Consider the following 17,867-nt stretch of genomic DNA (forward strand, 5'->3'; position numbering starts at 1 on the left):
AGATTCGAATATTTTTTTTTTAAGGTTTAGTGTGAAATCCGAACATCTCAAATTAAACAATCTCTATAGAGTGAAAACTATCAAAGTGGTTTGTTCTTTTCCAAAAACAAGGTGAAGGCAATATGTGTGAAAATAACCCTTTTCTTTAAGTCATCTGTGAAAAGAACGTTAACAATCATGTTTGTGATGTAACGATTGAAGTCAGAGAACTAAGTTCATACAAGTTTAAAAGAGGTGTAGCTTTAGTATTAGTATAATACAAATTGGGCAAACAATCTAAATCCTCCATCATAGTCCTTCTACATATTGGAAATGTTATGTTGTTCTGGTGGTGGAGAACCAAACGTACGGAACTGCACTTTGGCCTTGTGATGAAGTAGTGCTACTAAGAGTTAAACTATCAATTTTCTGTTTTGGAGTACACAATTAATATACACAATAGTGCAGTACTAGTTTACTACAGTGATTTATGACATGTGAGAGTGAGTGTGACCTGTGGATCTCTTCCATGTTCTTCAAACCTAACCAGACCAAACACTGTGGCCCTGCCTGCTTGCTCGACCTAAATAGCAGCATGTGTATGGAGTTTGTGGACTTTTGAGTTGAAGCTGAGAACACAACAAAAATGTGGAGAAGAAAACTAGGAGAAACTCCCTTTTGGTGGGAGGTGATCGATGCCCCACTCCCTTGCAAGCGGGGAAATCGTAAGGTTGTTGCATGAAAAATTAAATGCATGAGAGATTGAAAGATGCCCTTTGATAGATCAAGTGTGACAATTGTGAGACGTAAATATATATATTCTCAAAATTATTACATAGCCATAAGTCTTATGCACATGTAATGCTTCATGGGCATATGGCCAGCCATTAGGACATATCTTAATAGGCCAACGCACACATGGAATACAAGGAAAGTTAACTTAGTGCTTGCATGAAAACTTCTCAGCAGATTGTGAGGCTTATTTTAATCGTGCTTTCTTTATTTGATCTTGTAGAAAATTGATGAAAGCGGTAGCCCTTCAAACAATTTCTTCATGCGATGTCAAACTTGTTGGTAAAAGTCTCAAGGATTGACTTGTTAAACATGTTGCATCCGTATATACGTTAATTGCTTGGTATAATCATGTGTCAATATTCCATGTTGTCTCTAGTTTACTTGTTGCAGCTGGGAAGTACAATAAGGTTTAGTCCGAAAATAATTTGTCACTAAATCGCTCAATACTCAGTTTCAACTTTCAAATGTTAAAGTTGAACTTAGAAATCTCTCACTAATCAAAATGAGACTGGTGCTTCTCATTTTAACTTGCTCTTCAGAAAGTGAATCTAGACAGTATACAGACTTTATTTGAAATTCATCCGTTTATTTGATGCCTAAATATATGCTTCTAGCCTTTCATGTAACTTATAACAGACGATGACTCGTGTCATCAAGAAACCATATGGAAGATGCATGCAAAGTGCCAAGTGTTTTTGGATCAAACTTGTTGTTTTTGTGCCCTCGAGTTTTGACTCGTTACAAATATTACATGTTTTCTCATGGAAATTTGAACAAGAATAGCGTGCCAAGGTACGCAAGGACTTGCTCGTTCAAAGGTCTCACAAACCCTTACACCAAGGATCAAAGCTAAACAGAAAGTTCTAGTGTTCTTCCCAATCAGAAAAGGTATAAATTCCCATCCCAAATGACAAGTGTTATCAATATCAATACCTCTCTTTAACTTCAAAGTCACAAGCTTCAGATCAGAATCCCCCCATAAAACACTTCAAATTTATATTCATGCAGAGGTTCAGAGCCGCCACCAAGTTTTTGCCACTCCTTTCAGGGAAGAAGATTTCTCCACATTATTCTTGTAATGTGGCGCTTGCGAAAAGGCCTGGTCTTGGAATTACTGTTTCATCTTCCTCCCGGCTTGGGTTCCCCAAAGGTATATATGCTTCAATCTAACTTGATTCTTCGTTTTTGAAACTGAAATGTTATACCTCTAAGGGTTTGGTTTGTGTTTGGTCATCTTTATTGCATTGGTGGGGTTTATCTGTATTTGACACTGATGTATTTTATCTCTAAATAGCTTTGGTAGCCATTTTACCAAATCGATTGGGTTGAATCAATTATTTTCTTGCTATTGATGGGTTTATCTCTAAAAACTGCTAGGTTGGTCTGGTAGCCATAAGGGCTTTGGTCCTATACCATTCATGGTTTCATGTCTAATTGGCTGTAGTGGTGTACTAGCCATTATACAAACTGCAAGGGTTTTGAGGATCCTATCTTTTCATCTCATTGATGAATTATCACAAATTTCACAATGCAAGAGTATATGTAGAGATTGCATGGTTTGAGTTCAAAGTCAAGATAATGAAACTGATGAGCTTAAAACACTGTTCGGGGTTTCGAGTCTGTGGGCTGTGTGATTCTGGAAATACCACATTGCAATCTATTATGATTGAATGATTGATCTGTTAGTGTCAAGTATTTCTGGTTGGCTGTCACCTTTTATGACAAAAAGGCATGAGAATGGAGTCATGTAGCCTTAATCATGTGGACACTTGATGATGCAGAATCATCAGTGATATTTGAGATGCTTCTAGGAATGTCTTATGTTCAAGATTGGTTGGTTTAGGAATTATTATTTTCTAGAGTTATCAGGTTACGTGGTAATATTAGGTAGGGGTGGGCACCGAACGGGATGAAGCTAATTTCATGTTTTATCCCACTTATTAAGTTCGGGACGAGATCAGACGAGATTTGTGTTTTTAAAAGTTCGTTCCACCCATGATCAATCCCGTCAAGATCGAGATGGGACCGGGCCTATCCCACATTCTCGGACTTTAAATAATAAATATTTAATTTATTATTAATAAAATGTTAGTACCAATTATTGTAATAGAATAAACATATAAATTGTTCCAAATATCATTCATCATCTACTTCGATACCATGAGTTTATTAATCATTCAAATTATAGTGTTATAGATATTGTACATAAAAATTCTAGTGTTATCATACAAGAGAAACATATATAATTATATATTGTATATAAAATTATATAGGTTTTGATTGCTATGTTCATAGAAATTTGCAATATACAAATCGTCTTTATTTATATCATATAACTCAAACCATATATTAATGAGAAAATTAACCGGAACTTGTTTATCTTTAGGAAATTAACCAAGGTCCAAGATTCATTTTTTGAAATTAGTCATTTTCTTATCAAATGCATCTAAGATGTTCTCATAAATTATAAATGTATGATGATGATGAAATATTTGATGGTTAAAATTCAAATAGAATTTAAAGCGGGACGAGACGAAACATGATATAAATCATTCGTCCCACGTCACGTCCCACTATTATGAAACGGGACGGGATCGGGAATTGACAAACATTTTTAGACTTCTGCCCCGTCCCATGACTCCCATCCCTATGAATTTCGGGACGGGATCGGAATTCGGCTTTTTATGCCCACCATAATATTAGGAGTTGTCTTTCCTACCTATTTTAGAATTATAACTAGATCTTATATAAGGAGCGTTGAGTTAACTTGAGATTATTGATTTCTTAAACCTCTTGTTCTCTATCATCTTCCCTATTCTTTCCTTCCGAAAGGTCGGTATTACCTGCTCCTGCATCACTTGAAGAGTAGGTTTATAGTATGGCATTCTGTTTATAGCATTTGGAATTTATACCTTAGCTTTTGAGTTTCACTTGTGGAATCTAGTTGGTTACAGGAATACGTTTATCATGACCCAGAACATACATGTTTGATTTTGGAATTACGTTTTATATAAATGCTTATTGCTCATTCTTTACTAGTTTCTCCCGACCCAAAAGACACAGGCCCGTTCTTCATTCAAGTCACGTCAGTTTCGATGAGTTCATGCGCTGTTGCAAAGCCCGGGTTGATGCCCGAAGGTGGAGTTGAGCAGATTGAATTGCTCAGGGCACTTGATGATATACATGGGGGAGTCGTTATAGACATGAATGACCAGCATATGGATCCTGAGGTTTTCGCTTCTTTACTGCAGGCCTCACTGTCAGAATGGAGGCGAAAGGTATTTTTGGTTTTCATCATGTTTATTTCTCAATGGTGATTAAATAGTCTTGGTTTGATGGTTCACTTGATGTAAAGGTGCTGCCACCTCTGAGGGTCTGAGTATTTCTCTGAGGATCTGACTATTTTATTTACTTCAATTTCGTAGGGAAAAAAGGGCGTTTGGATCAAAATACCAATTGAACTCTCAGATCTAGTTCATGCTGCAGTCAAGGTATATGATTTTTATCGAAAAAACTAGCTCTTATATGTGAAAATCAAAGATTGAATCTTTTATCATTAGATAGTTTCTATGTTATTTCAGTATAACATGAAGTGTTGAACTGATTAATTTATTAACCAAATAGAAAAACAACTCTCTTTGTTGGACAAGGGAATAACAAATTTATTCTATACAATTAATTCCAAACAAGTAGCTTAATATACACTGTAACCTTTGACTGAAACGTTTCAATAAATAAAAAATTGAGATACAATTTTCAATAGTAGTGTTTCCCTTTTAACTTGTGCAGGAAGGATTTACTTATCACCATGCTGAATCAGATTACCTAATGCTTAAACAATGGCTGCCTGAAACTGTTGATACTCTTCCTGCAAATGCTTCTCATCGAGTGGGCATTGGTGCTTTCATCATGAACAATAAGAGAGAGGTAAGTCTTCTGCATTTCGATCTAAGTTTCCTATTGTTCATGACAACTAGAATGAAAGGTCACTCGTTTTTACATTTACACTAGTATCATTCTTGGCATTCGGAATCACAATGCCCTCTTATATGTGATGGGCATTTTCTAACTCAAAATTGATATTTCAATTAATTCACTTGGGAATGTTTTTAGCAAATATCAGATAATAATTGCCACATGTTTCCAGTTCAGAAAGGCATTGCGTGTTTCTAAGCGATCCACTCAGGGTCTTTGACTCGACAACTTTACTCAAAAAACATGGAAACACTAGAACAGCCTACTTAAAATGAAGTGGTAAAAACAGAGGCAGTATTCAACTCCTCATTTCATACAACAGAATTTCTTATAAAGTGGCTTTTTTTGAAGTGTTCAGAAAGGAAAGCTAAGGTTCTGCAAGAAAGTGAAACAGCGTTTCGCTTAGCAACAATAAGATTAAATGACATAGGGACCGACGAAGGCTGACGAAGGAAATGAAATAGAAGTTATTGAAGATATAATCATCAATTGAATAATATGGCTAGCATGCCCTGTTTCAGAAATTAAAATCCCCCAGCATTTCTTTCTTTCTAATTGCTACATTGAAAACATGAATATCCAATACAAGCAAACGCTATACAATTTGTTATCATTCTACGTATGTATTTCTGTAAGTTTTTTATGTTGATATCTGTTTTTGAGTTCATCATGTTTCAATGCTGTATACCATATCTTTTCCCCTAATAATTGCTTGTTTGTCAGATGCTTGTTGTTCAGGAGATCAATGGCAGATTCAAAGATACAGGTATCTGGAAGATGCCAACTGGGACTGTTAATGAAGTGAGTATATTGTATCCAGAGCAACATAATTCACAATATTCATCTCCTTATGAATTTTTTTTTTCATCCACAGGGTGAGGATATCTGTTCAGCCGCAGTTAGAGAAGTCAAAGAAGAGACAGGAGTAAGTGATTACTGATTGACTACGTACAAATAACCGAGTGAAATTTGCATGTAAATTTAATATGATCTCATTCTTGTTTTGGTTCAGATTGAGACAGAGTTTGTGGAAATCTTAGCGTTCAGGTAAGAAACTAGCCTTCACTCGCATTTTAGATACTTCTGTTTACTTGGTTTATAGCACTTAACTCCTCAGGTTATCATATACAACTATCTAACATCAAATCAGATATGCAAAATGTTTGCTGTTCTTTTGTTATTTAAGTATACCGTCTTAATTATCTCACTCTCTTTACAGGCAGAGCCACAAGTCATTCTTTCGAAAATCAGATTTATTTTTTGTTTGCATGTTAAAGCCACAAACATTTGACATCCAGGAGCAGAATCAAGAGATTGCAGCAGCCCAGGTTATAATCTACTTGACAAAAATATAAATAAATTATTAGAATATAGAAACTAGTTTGCTAATTGAACCACTTTAGCTGAAAAGACTTGTTATATTGTTAACAAGAATTCAATTTTATGTAAAATTAACAAAACGCATGATGGCACATTAACCTGATGAGCTATTTTCTGGGAATTTTCTTCAGTGGATGCCATTTGAGGACTATGCAGCTCAAGCCTTTGTCAAACAGAACAAACTCTTTGACCATGTAGCAGAAATATGCTTGGCAAAAACAGATAAGCAGTATACTGGTTTTACCCCTCTAGCAAAGACGACATCTTCTGGAAAAGCAAGCTACTTGTATTTTAACAAGCGAGATATGGACGACCTACTCACTTCTGATAAACAACAATAGAAAACTCGATGCAACTTCATAACATCAATGCAAGTGCAAATTCTGTGAATAACCATTGTTGTTAAATCCCTTCTAGTGTTACTAGTAGTGTCAGATCTAGCGTTCAGTTTAGCGATTAACCTTGTGCATGTGTACATTGATGTCTTAATCGTCAAAGTAGTGTCAATAACGGTTCCTGTAGATTATGTGTCATGTATATTTCTGTACACTGAAATATGCTAATTGGTTTGATACTTTGATGTAGTTTTCCAACTGTAATGTGTCATTTGCTGTGGCTCTTTAGTACAATCAACCGAAGCTGTTTATCTGTGATGTGTATTTCTGTACACTTAATATGCTAATTGGTTTTATATAATTTTCCAACTGTAATGTGTCATTTTTAGGGCTGTCAATTTCGACACGACTCGAAACCGCACGAAATAAAGCGGGTTGAACCCGCACGATTAAAAAGCGGGTCAGCGGCGAGTCAACCCGCAATGACCCATTTAATAAACGAGTCAACGACGGGTTAACCCGCTAACACGAAATGAACCCGCATGACACGTTTAATAAAAGAGTCGAACTAAATTCTATATAAAATACGCGTACACAAGCTATTTAAAATGGTAATATTATATGTATATAAAGGTTTAGTAAGTTTTTCTCATTTTGAACTAGAATTTTGGGTAATACAATGGATTTTTTTATTTGATTATTGTTTTAGTTAGTTATCTTATCTAAAACGATAAATATATTTATTAAATGGGTTAAACGGGTTGGAAACGGGTAACCCGTTTAATAAATAGGTTGGGTTTGAGTTTAAATTTTTGACACAATTATTAAATGGGTTGGGTTTGGGTTTACATTTTATAACATGCGAGACACCTTGACCGACACGACCCATTGACAACCCTAGTCATTTTCTCTTGATCTTTACCTTTTAGTACAATTAATCAAAGTTGTTTTCTGTATCACTTTTGCCATTGTTCAGTGTCTGCATCTTCATGCAAATATGGCTTTCATCTAATGTAATTGATGATCGAGACCTCAGAGGTCCATATATTGAATAGTAAGCTATGAGTTCAAAACTTCAAAAGTTTGGGGTAGGATGTCAATTGTCAAATATGATAAAACAAAAGCTAGTTTTTCTTTACAGTACAAATGCTTCTGTGAATTCTTATCTCTATGTCTCCATAAAATGCAAACATCTTCTGATAGGGACTGACACCTGCCCGATGCCTTTAGAACATAGTGCTCATGCATTCACATCATCCTCCACTGTTCTAAGTTAAAATGAATAATTCTAGGATAAAGTCACCAAATAATATAAGACCTGAATGAAACTATGGGCGGCACTATGAAAGTATATTTTAGGTCAGAGAATTCCACCTTCATTTTTTTTATGAGCAAGGCAAAGCATATTCATGCCTTGCCAGAAAAACAAAAGGCACATCCCATGCCTCTCTAATCAATAACTCAATTTTTCTATTCCAATAACTATGATTATTTAATCAATTGACTTAACAAAACAAAATTAGTGGCCTTAATAATGCACATAATGACAGATTATGACAAACTTTTAGGTGGTGTGTGGTGGTAGTATAGTAATTTCCAAACTCATGAAACCTGCCCAGGTTAATATTAAAAACCAGGATAGTACATCGTCCTTCATATATAAGTTACCAAGTACCAGGTCTTTGACAAGGACGCCCAATTCTACAGAGTGAAGAGGAGTTCACAGTCCATTTTTGAAAAGGCTTCTTCAATCTTCAGCCATGGCTCTCAGGCAAGGCAAGTGGATCAAGGTATGTTTCCTATTTACTTTTGAACTTTAAAGCCAGATTGTTATCACCATCGATCATCTTGTTACTCTTTAGATATAACAAATGCCCAAAATATTCAATTGTGGATTTCTTGTTTTCTGGGTTCTCTGCAATCAACTAAATCTTCAATCTTCTCTGTTATCAAGCTCATCTGGGTATTGAATTTCCATATTCCTCATAATCACTTAAACTGTTACCAAAATATTTTTGTTATCTTTCATGAGTTGTAGGGGTGTATTGTACATATTGAATTAGACTGTATAATTTTCACTTAATGCGACTGCAAATAATTATATATGATCAAAGTAGTGTGATAATAATAATTTGTCACATGTGACTGATGCTAGCATGACTGTCATTTGGTCACTACTGAACAACTTACCACTTGTATATGACTTGTACAAAATAGTACTGCTTGCAACTTGCAGAGATATATGTTTACCCCTATTATGGGCACTGAAAGTTTCTTCTGTGATTGTGAATTATCAGGAAAATGATGTTAATAACAGTACATTGGGGGTCTATTGACACTCCAATATATTCTATTGTGTTATATAGCATGTCATGCTGCAATCTGCATGATAAAAGTACTTGATCTTGGATTCTTGGTTATCAATCTAGTCCTTTGTTGGTGACTTTGGTTACCAAGATGATGGATTGTGCTTATCAAATCCATGAATTTGGTTGATTTATATTTTCTTTCAGCATGTGATATACAACATCGGTCATAGCAGAAAAGTCTTGAAACTCGGATTTTGATCAACAAAAAACTTTAGATGTTAGTAGCTATATACTAGAAGTCCTACAATTGTGTATTGCAAAGTAGGCTAATCTCGACATAAATTACTTATCTGCATTGGTAAATCAATGTTCTTGTGTCAGCTTGAACAAACTGGAACTGGACCTGGAGCCAGAAGTTCACATGCCATCACCCAAGTTGGACAAAAGGCTTATGCCTTTGGTGGTGAATTCCAGCCACGTGTCCCGGTGGACAACATGATCCATGTTTTCGACCTCAAGGAACTAACCTGGTCTGCAATATCCGGCACCGGCGATGTCCCACCGCCACGTGTTGGTGTGACAATGGCAGCTATTGGAAAAACCATTTATGTATTTGGTGGCAGGGACAATGAGCATAAGGAGCTTAATGAGCTTTACTCCTTTGACACATCTACAAACAAGTGGACCCTAATTTCCAGTGGGGATGCTGGCCCCCCTCACCGGAGCTACCACTCAGTGACTACCGACGACCGCCATGTCTATATTTTCGGTGGCTGTGGAGTGGCCGGCCGCCTCAATGATCTATGGGCTTACGATGTTGTGGATCAAAAGTGGATTCAATACCCAACACCAGGTGACAATTTGAAAGGAAGAGGTGGCCCTGGACTCCTAGTTGCCCAAGGAAAGATATGGGTTGTGTATGGCTTTGCTGGAGAAGAAGCAGATGATGTACACACATTTGATCTAACTCACAAAAAGTGGACACAAGTTGAGACAAATGGGGAGAAACCAACTGCCCGAAGTGTATTTTCTACTGTTGCAATTGGGAAATACATAATTGTATACGGTGGAGAAGTTGACCCCAGTGACTTAGGTCACTTGGGTGCCGGAAAGTTTACTGCTCAATGTTATGCATTGGATACAGAGACATTGCTGTGGAAGCAATTGGATGATGGCTTGAACTCGAGCCATCATCCTGGACCTCGTGGGTGGTGCGCATTTACCGGTGGGGAACAAGATGGCCGAGTAGGACTTCTGGTCTATGGTGGGAATTCACCTAGTAATGATCGGCTTGATGACATTTTCTTCTTCACCCCTCATTTCGAAGATGTAAAGTAACCAGCTTATAGTATCATATGAAGTGAGTGAAGATGTTTGTGTCCAGAGTACGTCTCAGAAACACTAGAGACTATGGGTTATGCATGTGTGTAATTAAATAAGGCCTAGAAATGACTCTGCTTGATGTCAGGAACGAGGTTGTGTTCATAATTAGTAAATTATGGATGTTGAAAACTATTGTGTTTATAGGGTAGTTTGATCATCTGATCTTTTGTTTATCTGTTGTGTCCAAATCTATCAAAGAGTTGCTTGCTGCTTTGGATTTTCATTTGACAAAAACAGTTCTAAGCGTTTTGTAAGCTACCAACATCCTCCAGTCGTTCTCCAATTCTAGCTTTTCAAGTGCCTTTTCCAATAGTGTTTTTTTATTGTTCACAAAAGATTGATGTGTTTCCAACCAAATCGCTTCCAGACTTATGTTCTGTTATGTCCTTAATGTGGTGGATATTGGCGGTCACCTAATTCTGGTCGTCACCATTAGCATCACTCCATTCACTCCCAGCATTGTGATATATATATATATATATATATATATATATCATTTTTCAATTATGTCATAATCTTCTCTCAGTCTATATTAGAAACATCTTCACCAGTTCTTTTCTATTATAAAAAACAACGATTTAGTGGTATTCGTTTCAAAAATAAAACTATTTCAGTCAAACATCAGATTCCTAGGATTTAATATCCACCATTTACAGATCCAACCCATTAACCGAGTTATCCAATTTGCAGACAAATTTCCAGATGTCATACTAGACAAGACCCAATTACAAAGATTTCTTGGATCATTAAATTACATAGTGAATTTTTATCAAAACCTCCGAAAGAAATGCAAACCCTTATTTGACAGATTAAATAAAAATCTTCCTCCATGGACTCTTACTCATACATCTATAGTTAGAGAAATCAAGAGTCATGTTAAAACATTACCTTGTTTAGGAATTCTTCTTCCAGATGTTTTTAAAATAGTTGAAACTGACGCTTCAGACATAGGTTACGGTGGTATACTTAAACAACGAATTTCTCCTAGCCATCCCGAACAATTGTCTGTTTTCATTCTGGAGCTTGGAACCCTGCCCAGTCTAATTACAATACAATCAAAAAAGAAAATTTATCTATTGTCTTATGTATCAGTAAATTTCAAGATGATTTATTGAATCAAAAATTCTTAGTCAGAGTTGATTGCAAAAGCGCGAAAGATATGTTAGAAAAAGATGTTCAAAATATTGCTAGTAAACAGATTTTTGCCAGATGGCAAGAAATTTTAAGTATTTTTGATTTTGAGATTGCATTCATCAAAGGGAGTGATAATCATATCCCAGACTTTCTAACCCGAGAATTTGCAGGGTTCATCATGCGACGGTCCAACTCTCCCAGCTTCCACAAGGCCGGAAAAAAAATAATAAACCTTGAGTCACCATCACCACAAAAGATTCCCCAGTAAAAAAATGAAATAAAAGATAAAAACCCTAAGTCATCCTCATCTCTTAGTCTTGTTCCTCATGCATGTCATACTCTCCTGCCAGTCACAAATAGATACAGTCCACTAGGAACTACTCTCATCAACGTAGGCCCAATTACCAGTCAACATTAGTCAATGAATATGATCCTTTCAAATTCCAGACAACTCCACCTCCCCCTGCGTTTGTCCATCATCCAAAATCATCACCTTATCAGTTTAGGGCTAAAGAATTTTGTTTCTTTGATGAGTCGTCCCTAATACAGTTAAAATCACCAATTGCTATGGCAAAACTTTTCTATGGCCCAATCAACCATTATCCTCCTGGTAAACCATTATCTTTCTATCACAATGGTCTCACTGCTTCTGAGTCAATCTCAATTAAAACCATCTATGAAAATCAAGATCCAACAAAGAAAATTTTGTATCATTCCCTTTATATTAAAAAAGTTATCCCATTATCTGATTTGGGTTTTGATGCTTTTTCCAAACACCCAATCTTCGAATGTACCTATCATGATTATATTGATGCCTGGAATAAAATTTTCCTCCATCAAAAACAAGATTTCAGTCATTCCTGGTTTATCCATTTTGACAGTAAATTCATCCACAAGTTCCCTTTATGGTTCGGAGAATGGTGGGAGTACCATGATGCTTCTTATGATATTCTTCCTCCTGCCCTTCAATCAACACTAAAAACAATTTGAAGTTTCAGTTCTCCATACTACTTACGAAGACAATTTTGAGCCAACACTCATGTTCATATCCAAATACAAAATTCCTTGGATCTTAAAATGAAATTACGACTTTCATAATGAAATTTGTATTTTTAGAAACTATCTAGTTAAATGGTGGGACAAGTTCAACACCGACAGAATTCTCACCCAATTTGAAAAAGAATTCGCAAACAATCCTCTAAGTCAAGTTACAGTTAAGACAACTCCAGTCAATCTCCAGTCAACACATGGTCAGGTCACAATCAAGTCATCCCTTGCATAAGTCATTTTGGCCCACCAGCCGTTTGCAATAAGCCCAGTCCAGCCCAACACAGCCCAAGCACCATCCTCCTCCAGTCAGAAAAATAAGTCAAAAATGTCTACATCTTCAAAGTCAACCTCCACCATAGCATCAGAGCTACAAAAAATGGCTGACAAACTCATTCAACAGGCAGTCACTCTATCACAACATGCTGCTAATCTTTCAGAAAATAATGAAGCCGAAGATAATGAAGATAATTGTTCCTCATCATCAAAAGCCCACAGTGAAGCAGCTCAAAGTCAACCAACCAGATGGGCTGACTATCAAGACAGTCAAGATCCATATGAACTATAGACAATACAGTATGTCTCAAACTCAGTCAAAGACTCAAGCCCAATCAAAATCAAGACCAGTGATTAACTTTCCACCGAAGCTAAAGTCACCCGGCAAAACACTATTCACTCACATGCTAAACAGTCCACTATTCAGCAAAAGTCAACAGTAAAAGCATATTCGTTTTCTTATATAAGGAGGCCCTCTCCCTCATTAGAACAACCCCGGAATTTTCCAATTCCTCTCTTCTCTCCCTCTCTAGACAATCCGAGAGCTTCTTCATTGTAATAATTCATTCTTTGTAATTCATACATAAGTTCATAGTCAAATAAAGGTATATCGGATCTAAGTATGAGTTGTCCATGGACGGCGTTCCCCCATTGCACAATCAGTTCCTCTGCTCCAGTACATTTAAGATTTATATATATATATATATGTATATATATATATATATATGTTAGGGCCCTTCCACTAAGGAATCCTTTTTTGGGGTCTAAAAAATGGATATGTCACTTGATCAACTTTTCAATCAAATTTCAGCATCTCCACTGTTCAACATTTAGAGTATAATGTGTAGAATCACATCCGTAAAATTTTAGCTAAAATGGAGGTTTTAAGGCATTCAAAACAGTGATTTATACTTATAAGCATGAACGGTTCATGTTTGACAGATTTGGGGCGTCCATTGTTTTCGCCAAGTTTGATATCTTAACAATCATCATTTTGGCTGAAATTTTACATGGGTGATCTATACATTAGACCATAAAAATTGAACGGTTGAGATGTTGAAATGTAGTCGAAAAGTTGGTTAATGAGCTATCCCTTTAAAATACCAAAAAAATGGATCTCTTAGTGGAAGGGCCATATACATATATCATAATTGGTACTTTGTTTCTCATCTGATTCATGAAAATTTCTAATTTGGCCATTTGTTTATGAAGCACAGATTTTATTAAATGAATATAGGATTACACACCTAAATAATGATGACCAATTTTTTGGCGGCTATATATGTACGAAACTAACTATGACCATCTAAAAGTCAGAGCTATGAGCCCTGTAGAAAAACTGGTCAGGTAGTACTTTTTACATACCAGTCTACCAGCAAGTCAGAGTGAGTTTCAGAGCTAATATTGGTACTGAACATGAAAAAAGAGTAGATTACATTGTTTAACTTGCTTCCAGGTTCAACATTTCCTAGGTGGCTACAGACTTACAGTTGTTTGTAAGCAAGGTGGTTATATAAGACCAAGATTTTTATGGAGTTTCTTGGATCAAGATCCAAGATTGATGCTTGCATTTCCCAGAGATAAAGTACAAAACTTCTAAGCAGCTTTGTTGTTTTTTGCCTACACGATCAATCCGGCATGGCTTTACGCTTGGGACATTGTTCTTCTTTTCTTGAACACAAGTCTTTTAAGCGCGAGTCTTCGACAACAAAGAGGTTCTTGAGCAGTTGGGGCTTTCAGAAAAGTTCAGTTGTTCAACAGAAGCGTTTCAAGATCAGAGCTTCGGCTTCCAATGTGCAACCGCTCAATGCTGCTTCATTGCAGGCCGGTGAGTTCATTGCTTTGCTTTCCATATTTAACAGTTACCTAACAAAAATGATGTTACTCCTTTAGCAGATAAACAGTTTCTTTGTGAACTCATCTTTGCCTACTTATACCAGGGAAAGCATATTTCTTTTGAAACGTCAATGTGCTTGATTATTCATGGGTCCTTTTCTGTTCAATGTTGTTTTGTCCAAAATAATCATTTGCTCTCTCTTTGATGACTTTACTGCAAAATATAATGTTATGTATGCCCTTGGACATTGTCTAAATTCTAATAGCTGAATCTTGAATGTCAATTGCTTAACCCTTTGTATGCTTGATGGCTCAGCTCCAATAGCAAAAGTTTTGGATGCTGAACTTGTCGATACTCCAGCTAATGAGGGATTCAATCCGTTTTTGGATAAAGATGATAAGGACAAGTCTACACTCAGCATTGTAGTTGTAGGAGCTTCTGGGATTCTTGCTAGAAAGAAGATCTTCCCAGCTCTTTTTGCTCTTTACTACGACGATCATCTACCTCAGGTCCCACGCTATTTTCACATTTTAACTTCTATGTCCAATCATACTAGTGGTGCTGAATTATACTTTGGACTGACTTAAATCCTTTTTTCTCTTATACTCAGAATTTTACAATCTATGGCTATGCTCGAAGTGTGATGACTGATGTGGAGCTTAGGAATGTAATTAGCAGAACCTTGACATGCAGAATAGATAAAAGGTAGTCCACTTTTTGTTTCTGTGACTATCATTTGTGTGTTCTATCTTGTATTTTGGTGCTTATTAACATAATTTCAATAGGGAAAATTGTGAGGAAAAGATGAATCAGTTCTTGAAGAGATGTTTTTACCACTCGGGTCAGTATAGCTCAGAGGAGCACTTTTTAGAGTTGGATAGCAATCTGAGGGAGAAAGAGGTACGGAGAACTCCTGCAACTTACATTAAATGACAATATAAGTAGACCATAGAGACTGCTGTATGGAAAATAATACTACAAATTCAAGTCATTATCTCAAATTTAACTAAACAAAGTACCCCTAATGTCGGTATCTGATTACTGATATTACAGAAATGCGTAAGTTCATTTTCCTTTTATGGTTGAGCCTTGATAAATAGCTTCTTTCAGGCTGGAAGACAATCAAATAGGCTGTTTTACTTGGCAATACCCCCACATGTGTTTGTGGATGCAACTAGATGTGCTAAACATCGTGCTTCTTCAAAAAATGGATGGACTCGCGTCATCGTTGAAAAGCCATTTGGTCGTGATACAGAATCATCAAGAGAGCTGACCAGAACTTTAAAACAATATCTAACTGAGGATCAGATATTCAGGTACATTTTTCTGCATTTCAGTTCTATGACAGAACTCATAACATGAGCTCACTACTGAAAGTCTGGAGCATGTTGACATTGATTTTATTATGTGGATAGAATTGACCATCAGTTAGGTGAGGAACTGGTAGAAAATCTCTTGGTACTTCGTTTCTCAAACCTGGTGTTCGAGCCTTTATGGTCCAGGAACTACATCCGCAGTGTACAACTGATTTTTTCTGAAGACTTTGGAGTAGAAGGGAGAGGCAGGTTAGTTAATTTAGATACTCCCAACTGTTGGTAGTCTTCTCGAACATGCCATTGTTTCATTAAGAAGGTTGCTTAACTGTGCTAAAATTCATCTAGATACTTTGAAAACTATGGTATCATCCGGGATATAATGCAGAACCATCTCCTCCAAATATTGTCACTGTTTGCAATGGACACACCTGTCAGCTTAGATGCTGAAGATATTAGGAATGAAAAGGTATATGTCATGCATCATTTCTTTCGTACTCCTCTCCAAATTGTAGTACCCTATGTCATATGGTTGTAACTGTTGTTTTCATTGGCTATCAGGTGAAGGTTTTACGTTCCATTAAACCTGTTGAGCTCAAAGATGTGGTTGTGGGTCAATATAAGCGCCATTGCGAGGGGAATGTTTGCCATCCTGGTTATACTGATGATCCAACTGTTTCAAATGACAGCCTCACACCAACTTTTGCAGCCGCTACTATGTTTATCGATAATTCACGATGGGATGGAGTTCCAATCATGCTGATAGCTGGCAAGGCCCTCCAGTCGAAGAGGTTGGTGTACTTTCTTAGCCATTGTGCCTTTTCTGTTGGAACTGAAGAACAAACTGACCAACATATGACTTTGTTTGAATGAAAATTAATGCAGAGCGGAAATCAGAGTTCAATTCAGACATGTCCCCGGAAACTTGTATAATCGTAACTCTGGAGCCGACTTAGATCAGGCTACAAATGAGCTTGTGCTTTGTATACAACCTGAAGAAGCAGTCTATTTAAAGGTTAACAACAAGGTTCCTGGACTTGGAATGAGGCTGGACCGCTCTGACCTTAATTTGCTGTATAAATCAAGGTAAGAAGATGATCATACACATATGGTACCCTGCATTTTGTTCTCATATATCATTGAGACTGCAGATTTTAATCTTGAAGCTTGAAACAACTCCGTCGCCAATAATTAATAGACTAACTTGATTGGGGTGTTTTTGAAGGTATCCAAGAGAGTTTCCAGATGCATATGAGAGGCTGCTATTAGATGCCATGAAGGGAGAGCGGCGATCATTTATTAGAAGCGATGAGCTTGAAGCAGCTTGGGCGGTATTCACTCCATTGTTGAAGGAACTAGAAGAGAAGAAGGTTGTGCCGGAGCTGTACAGTTATGGCAGTAGTGGACCTGTCGGAGTGCATTATCTTGCTGCAGAGCATAATGTACGATTAGGAGATTTCGGTTATGAAGATTGAACGAATGAAGAGTACTTGATATATTGTGTGCTAGGGATTTAATTGACATGGCGTGAGTAGCTAATCCATTGTCAGCTGTGAGGTATTAATTGGTTTCTTTCTTCTTTTATTTACATCTCATTCTAAGTCTGTTCTCCATGTATTCTTTTCCACAACATATGTACAAGGGTGTTGAGTCAAATACTGATGTACAAAAACAAATTCAGATGCTAGCTTGTAACTATTGATGCTACACACAATTGTCAATGTACGGCTGCATATTCCATCTGTAAATGGTTAAGGTATATTCGTCGAGTACTCCAGCCTCCACGTTATTGTATTATTTGTATAGCTCATAGCTCAATCCACACTTTTCACGCCATGAGAACACGTAAAAAATCCAATCTAATCACAGCATGTTAATTGGTTGTGGTTAGTGCAAACAATTTGGTTCGGCTACCACTAGCGACTTAGTTCTTGTTTAGTTGGGTGCATGTGCTCTCCAATTTAGGTTCAAACTTGAAGCTGTTGAATCGGTAACGATGGTAAGCGCTTTGTGTCTGTGCTATAATGCACAATTGGAGTCGCGCGCCCTTAGGGCATCTGCACCGACGAGCAAGAGAAAGAGAGTTGCTTGAGCAGGAGGTGGG

The 17,867-nt window shown here is 36.8% G+C and overlaps 3 protein-coding genes across 3 annotated transcripts; all 3 read left to right on the plus strand.

The window, feature by feature from the left end:
• Positions 1–3,739: 3,739 nt before the first annotated feature.
• Positions 3,740–6,774, plus strand: LOC126798717 (nudix hydrolase 2-like). Its single transcript, XM_050525757.1, has 8 exons — positions 3,740–4,052; positions 4,200–4,265; positions 4,564–4,701; positions 5,473–5,550; positions 5,624–5,674; positions 5,762–5,796; positions 5,969–6,077; positions 6,261–6,774. Exons 1-8 carry the CDS (start codon positions 3,789–3,791, stop codon positions 6,468–6,470), a joined length of 951 nt encoding a protein of 316 aa, XP_050381714.1. The 5' UTR covers positions 3,740–3,788; the 3' UTR covers positions 6,471–6,774.
• Positions 6,775–8,131: 1,357 nt separating this feature from the next.
• Positions 8,132–10,396, plus strand: LOC126798749 (nitrile-specifier protein 5). The gene is made up of 2 exons (XM_050525795.1): positions 8,132–8,254; positions 9,155–10,396. The coding sequence occupies exons 1-2, from the start codon at positions 8,225–8,227 to the stop codon at positions 10,109–10,111; spliced, it is 987 nt and encodes a 328-aa protein (XP_050381752.1). The 5' UTR covers positions 8,132–8,224; the 3' UTR covers positions 10,112–10,396.
• A 3,704-nt stretch (positions 10,397–14,100) lies between these two features.
• LOC126797890 (glucose-6-phosphate 1-dehydrogenase, chloroplastic-like) lies at positions 14,101–17,483 on the plus strand. Its single transcript, XM_050524647.1, has 10 exons — positions 14,101–14,441; positions 14,766–14,959; positions 15,061–15,155; positions 15,236–15,350; positions 15,561–15,766; positions 15,866–16,015; positions 16,112–16,232; positions 16,325–16,554; positions 16,649–16,849; positions 16,989–17,483. Exons 1-10 carry the CDS (start codon positions 14,252–14,254, stop codon positions 17,236–17,238), a joined length of 1,752 nt encoding a protein of 583 aa, XP_050380604.1. The 5' UTR covers positions 14,101–14,251; the 3' UTR covers positions 17,239–17,483.
• Positions 17,484–17,867: the final 384 nt, after the last annotated feature.

The sequence above is a fragment of the Argentina anserina genome, chromosome 6, assembly GCF_933775445.1.
Source record: "Argentina anserina chromosome 6, drPotAnse1.1, whole genome shotgun sequence".
Lineage (NCBI taxonomy): Eukaryota > Viridiplantae > Streptophyta > Magnoliopsida > Rosales > Rosaceae > Argentina > Argentina anserina.

Coding starts and splice junctions, on each gene's coding strand:
- LOC126798717 (XM_050525757.1), top strand. CDS start 3,789: ATGCTTATTGCTCATTCTTTACTAGTTTCTCCCGACCCAAAAGACACA. Junction 4,053..4,199: donor TGTCAGAATGGAGGCGAAAG/GTATTTTTGGTT, acceptor TCAATTTCGTAG/GGAAAAAAGGGCGTTTGGAT. Junction 5,675..5,761: donor AAGTCAAAGAAGAGACAGGA/GTAAGTGATTAC, acceptor GTTTTGGTTCAG/ATTGAGACAGAGTTTGTGGA.
- LOC126798749 (XM_050525795.1), top strand. CDS start 8,225: ATGGCTCTCAGGCAAGGCAAGTGGATCAAG. Junction 8,255..9,154: donor GGCAAGGCAAGTGGATCAAG/GTATGTTTCCTA, acceptor TTCTTGTGTCAG/CTTGAACAAACTGGAACTGG.
- LOC126797890 (XM_050524647.1), top strand. CDS start 14,252: ATGGCTTTACGCTTGGGACATTGTTCTTCTTTTCTTGAACACAAGTCT. Junction 14,442..14,765: donor TGCTGCTTCATTGCAGGCCG/GTGAGTTCATTG, acceptor TTGATGGCTCAG/CTCCAATAGCAAAAGTTTTG. Junction 15,156..15,235: donor ACATGCAGAATAGATAAAAG/GTAGTCCACTTT, acceptor TAATTTCAATAG/GGAAAATTGTGAGGAAAAGA.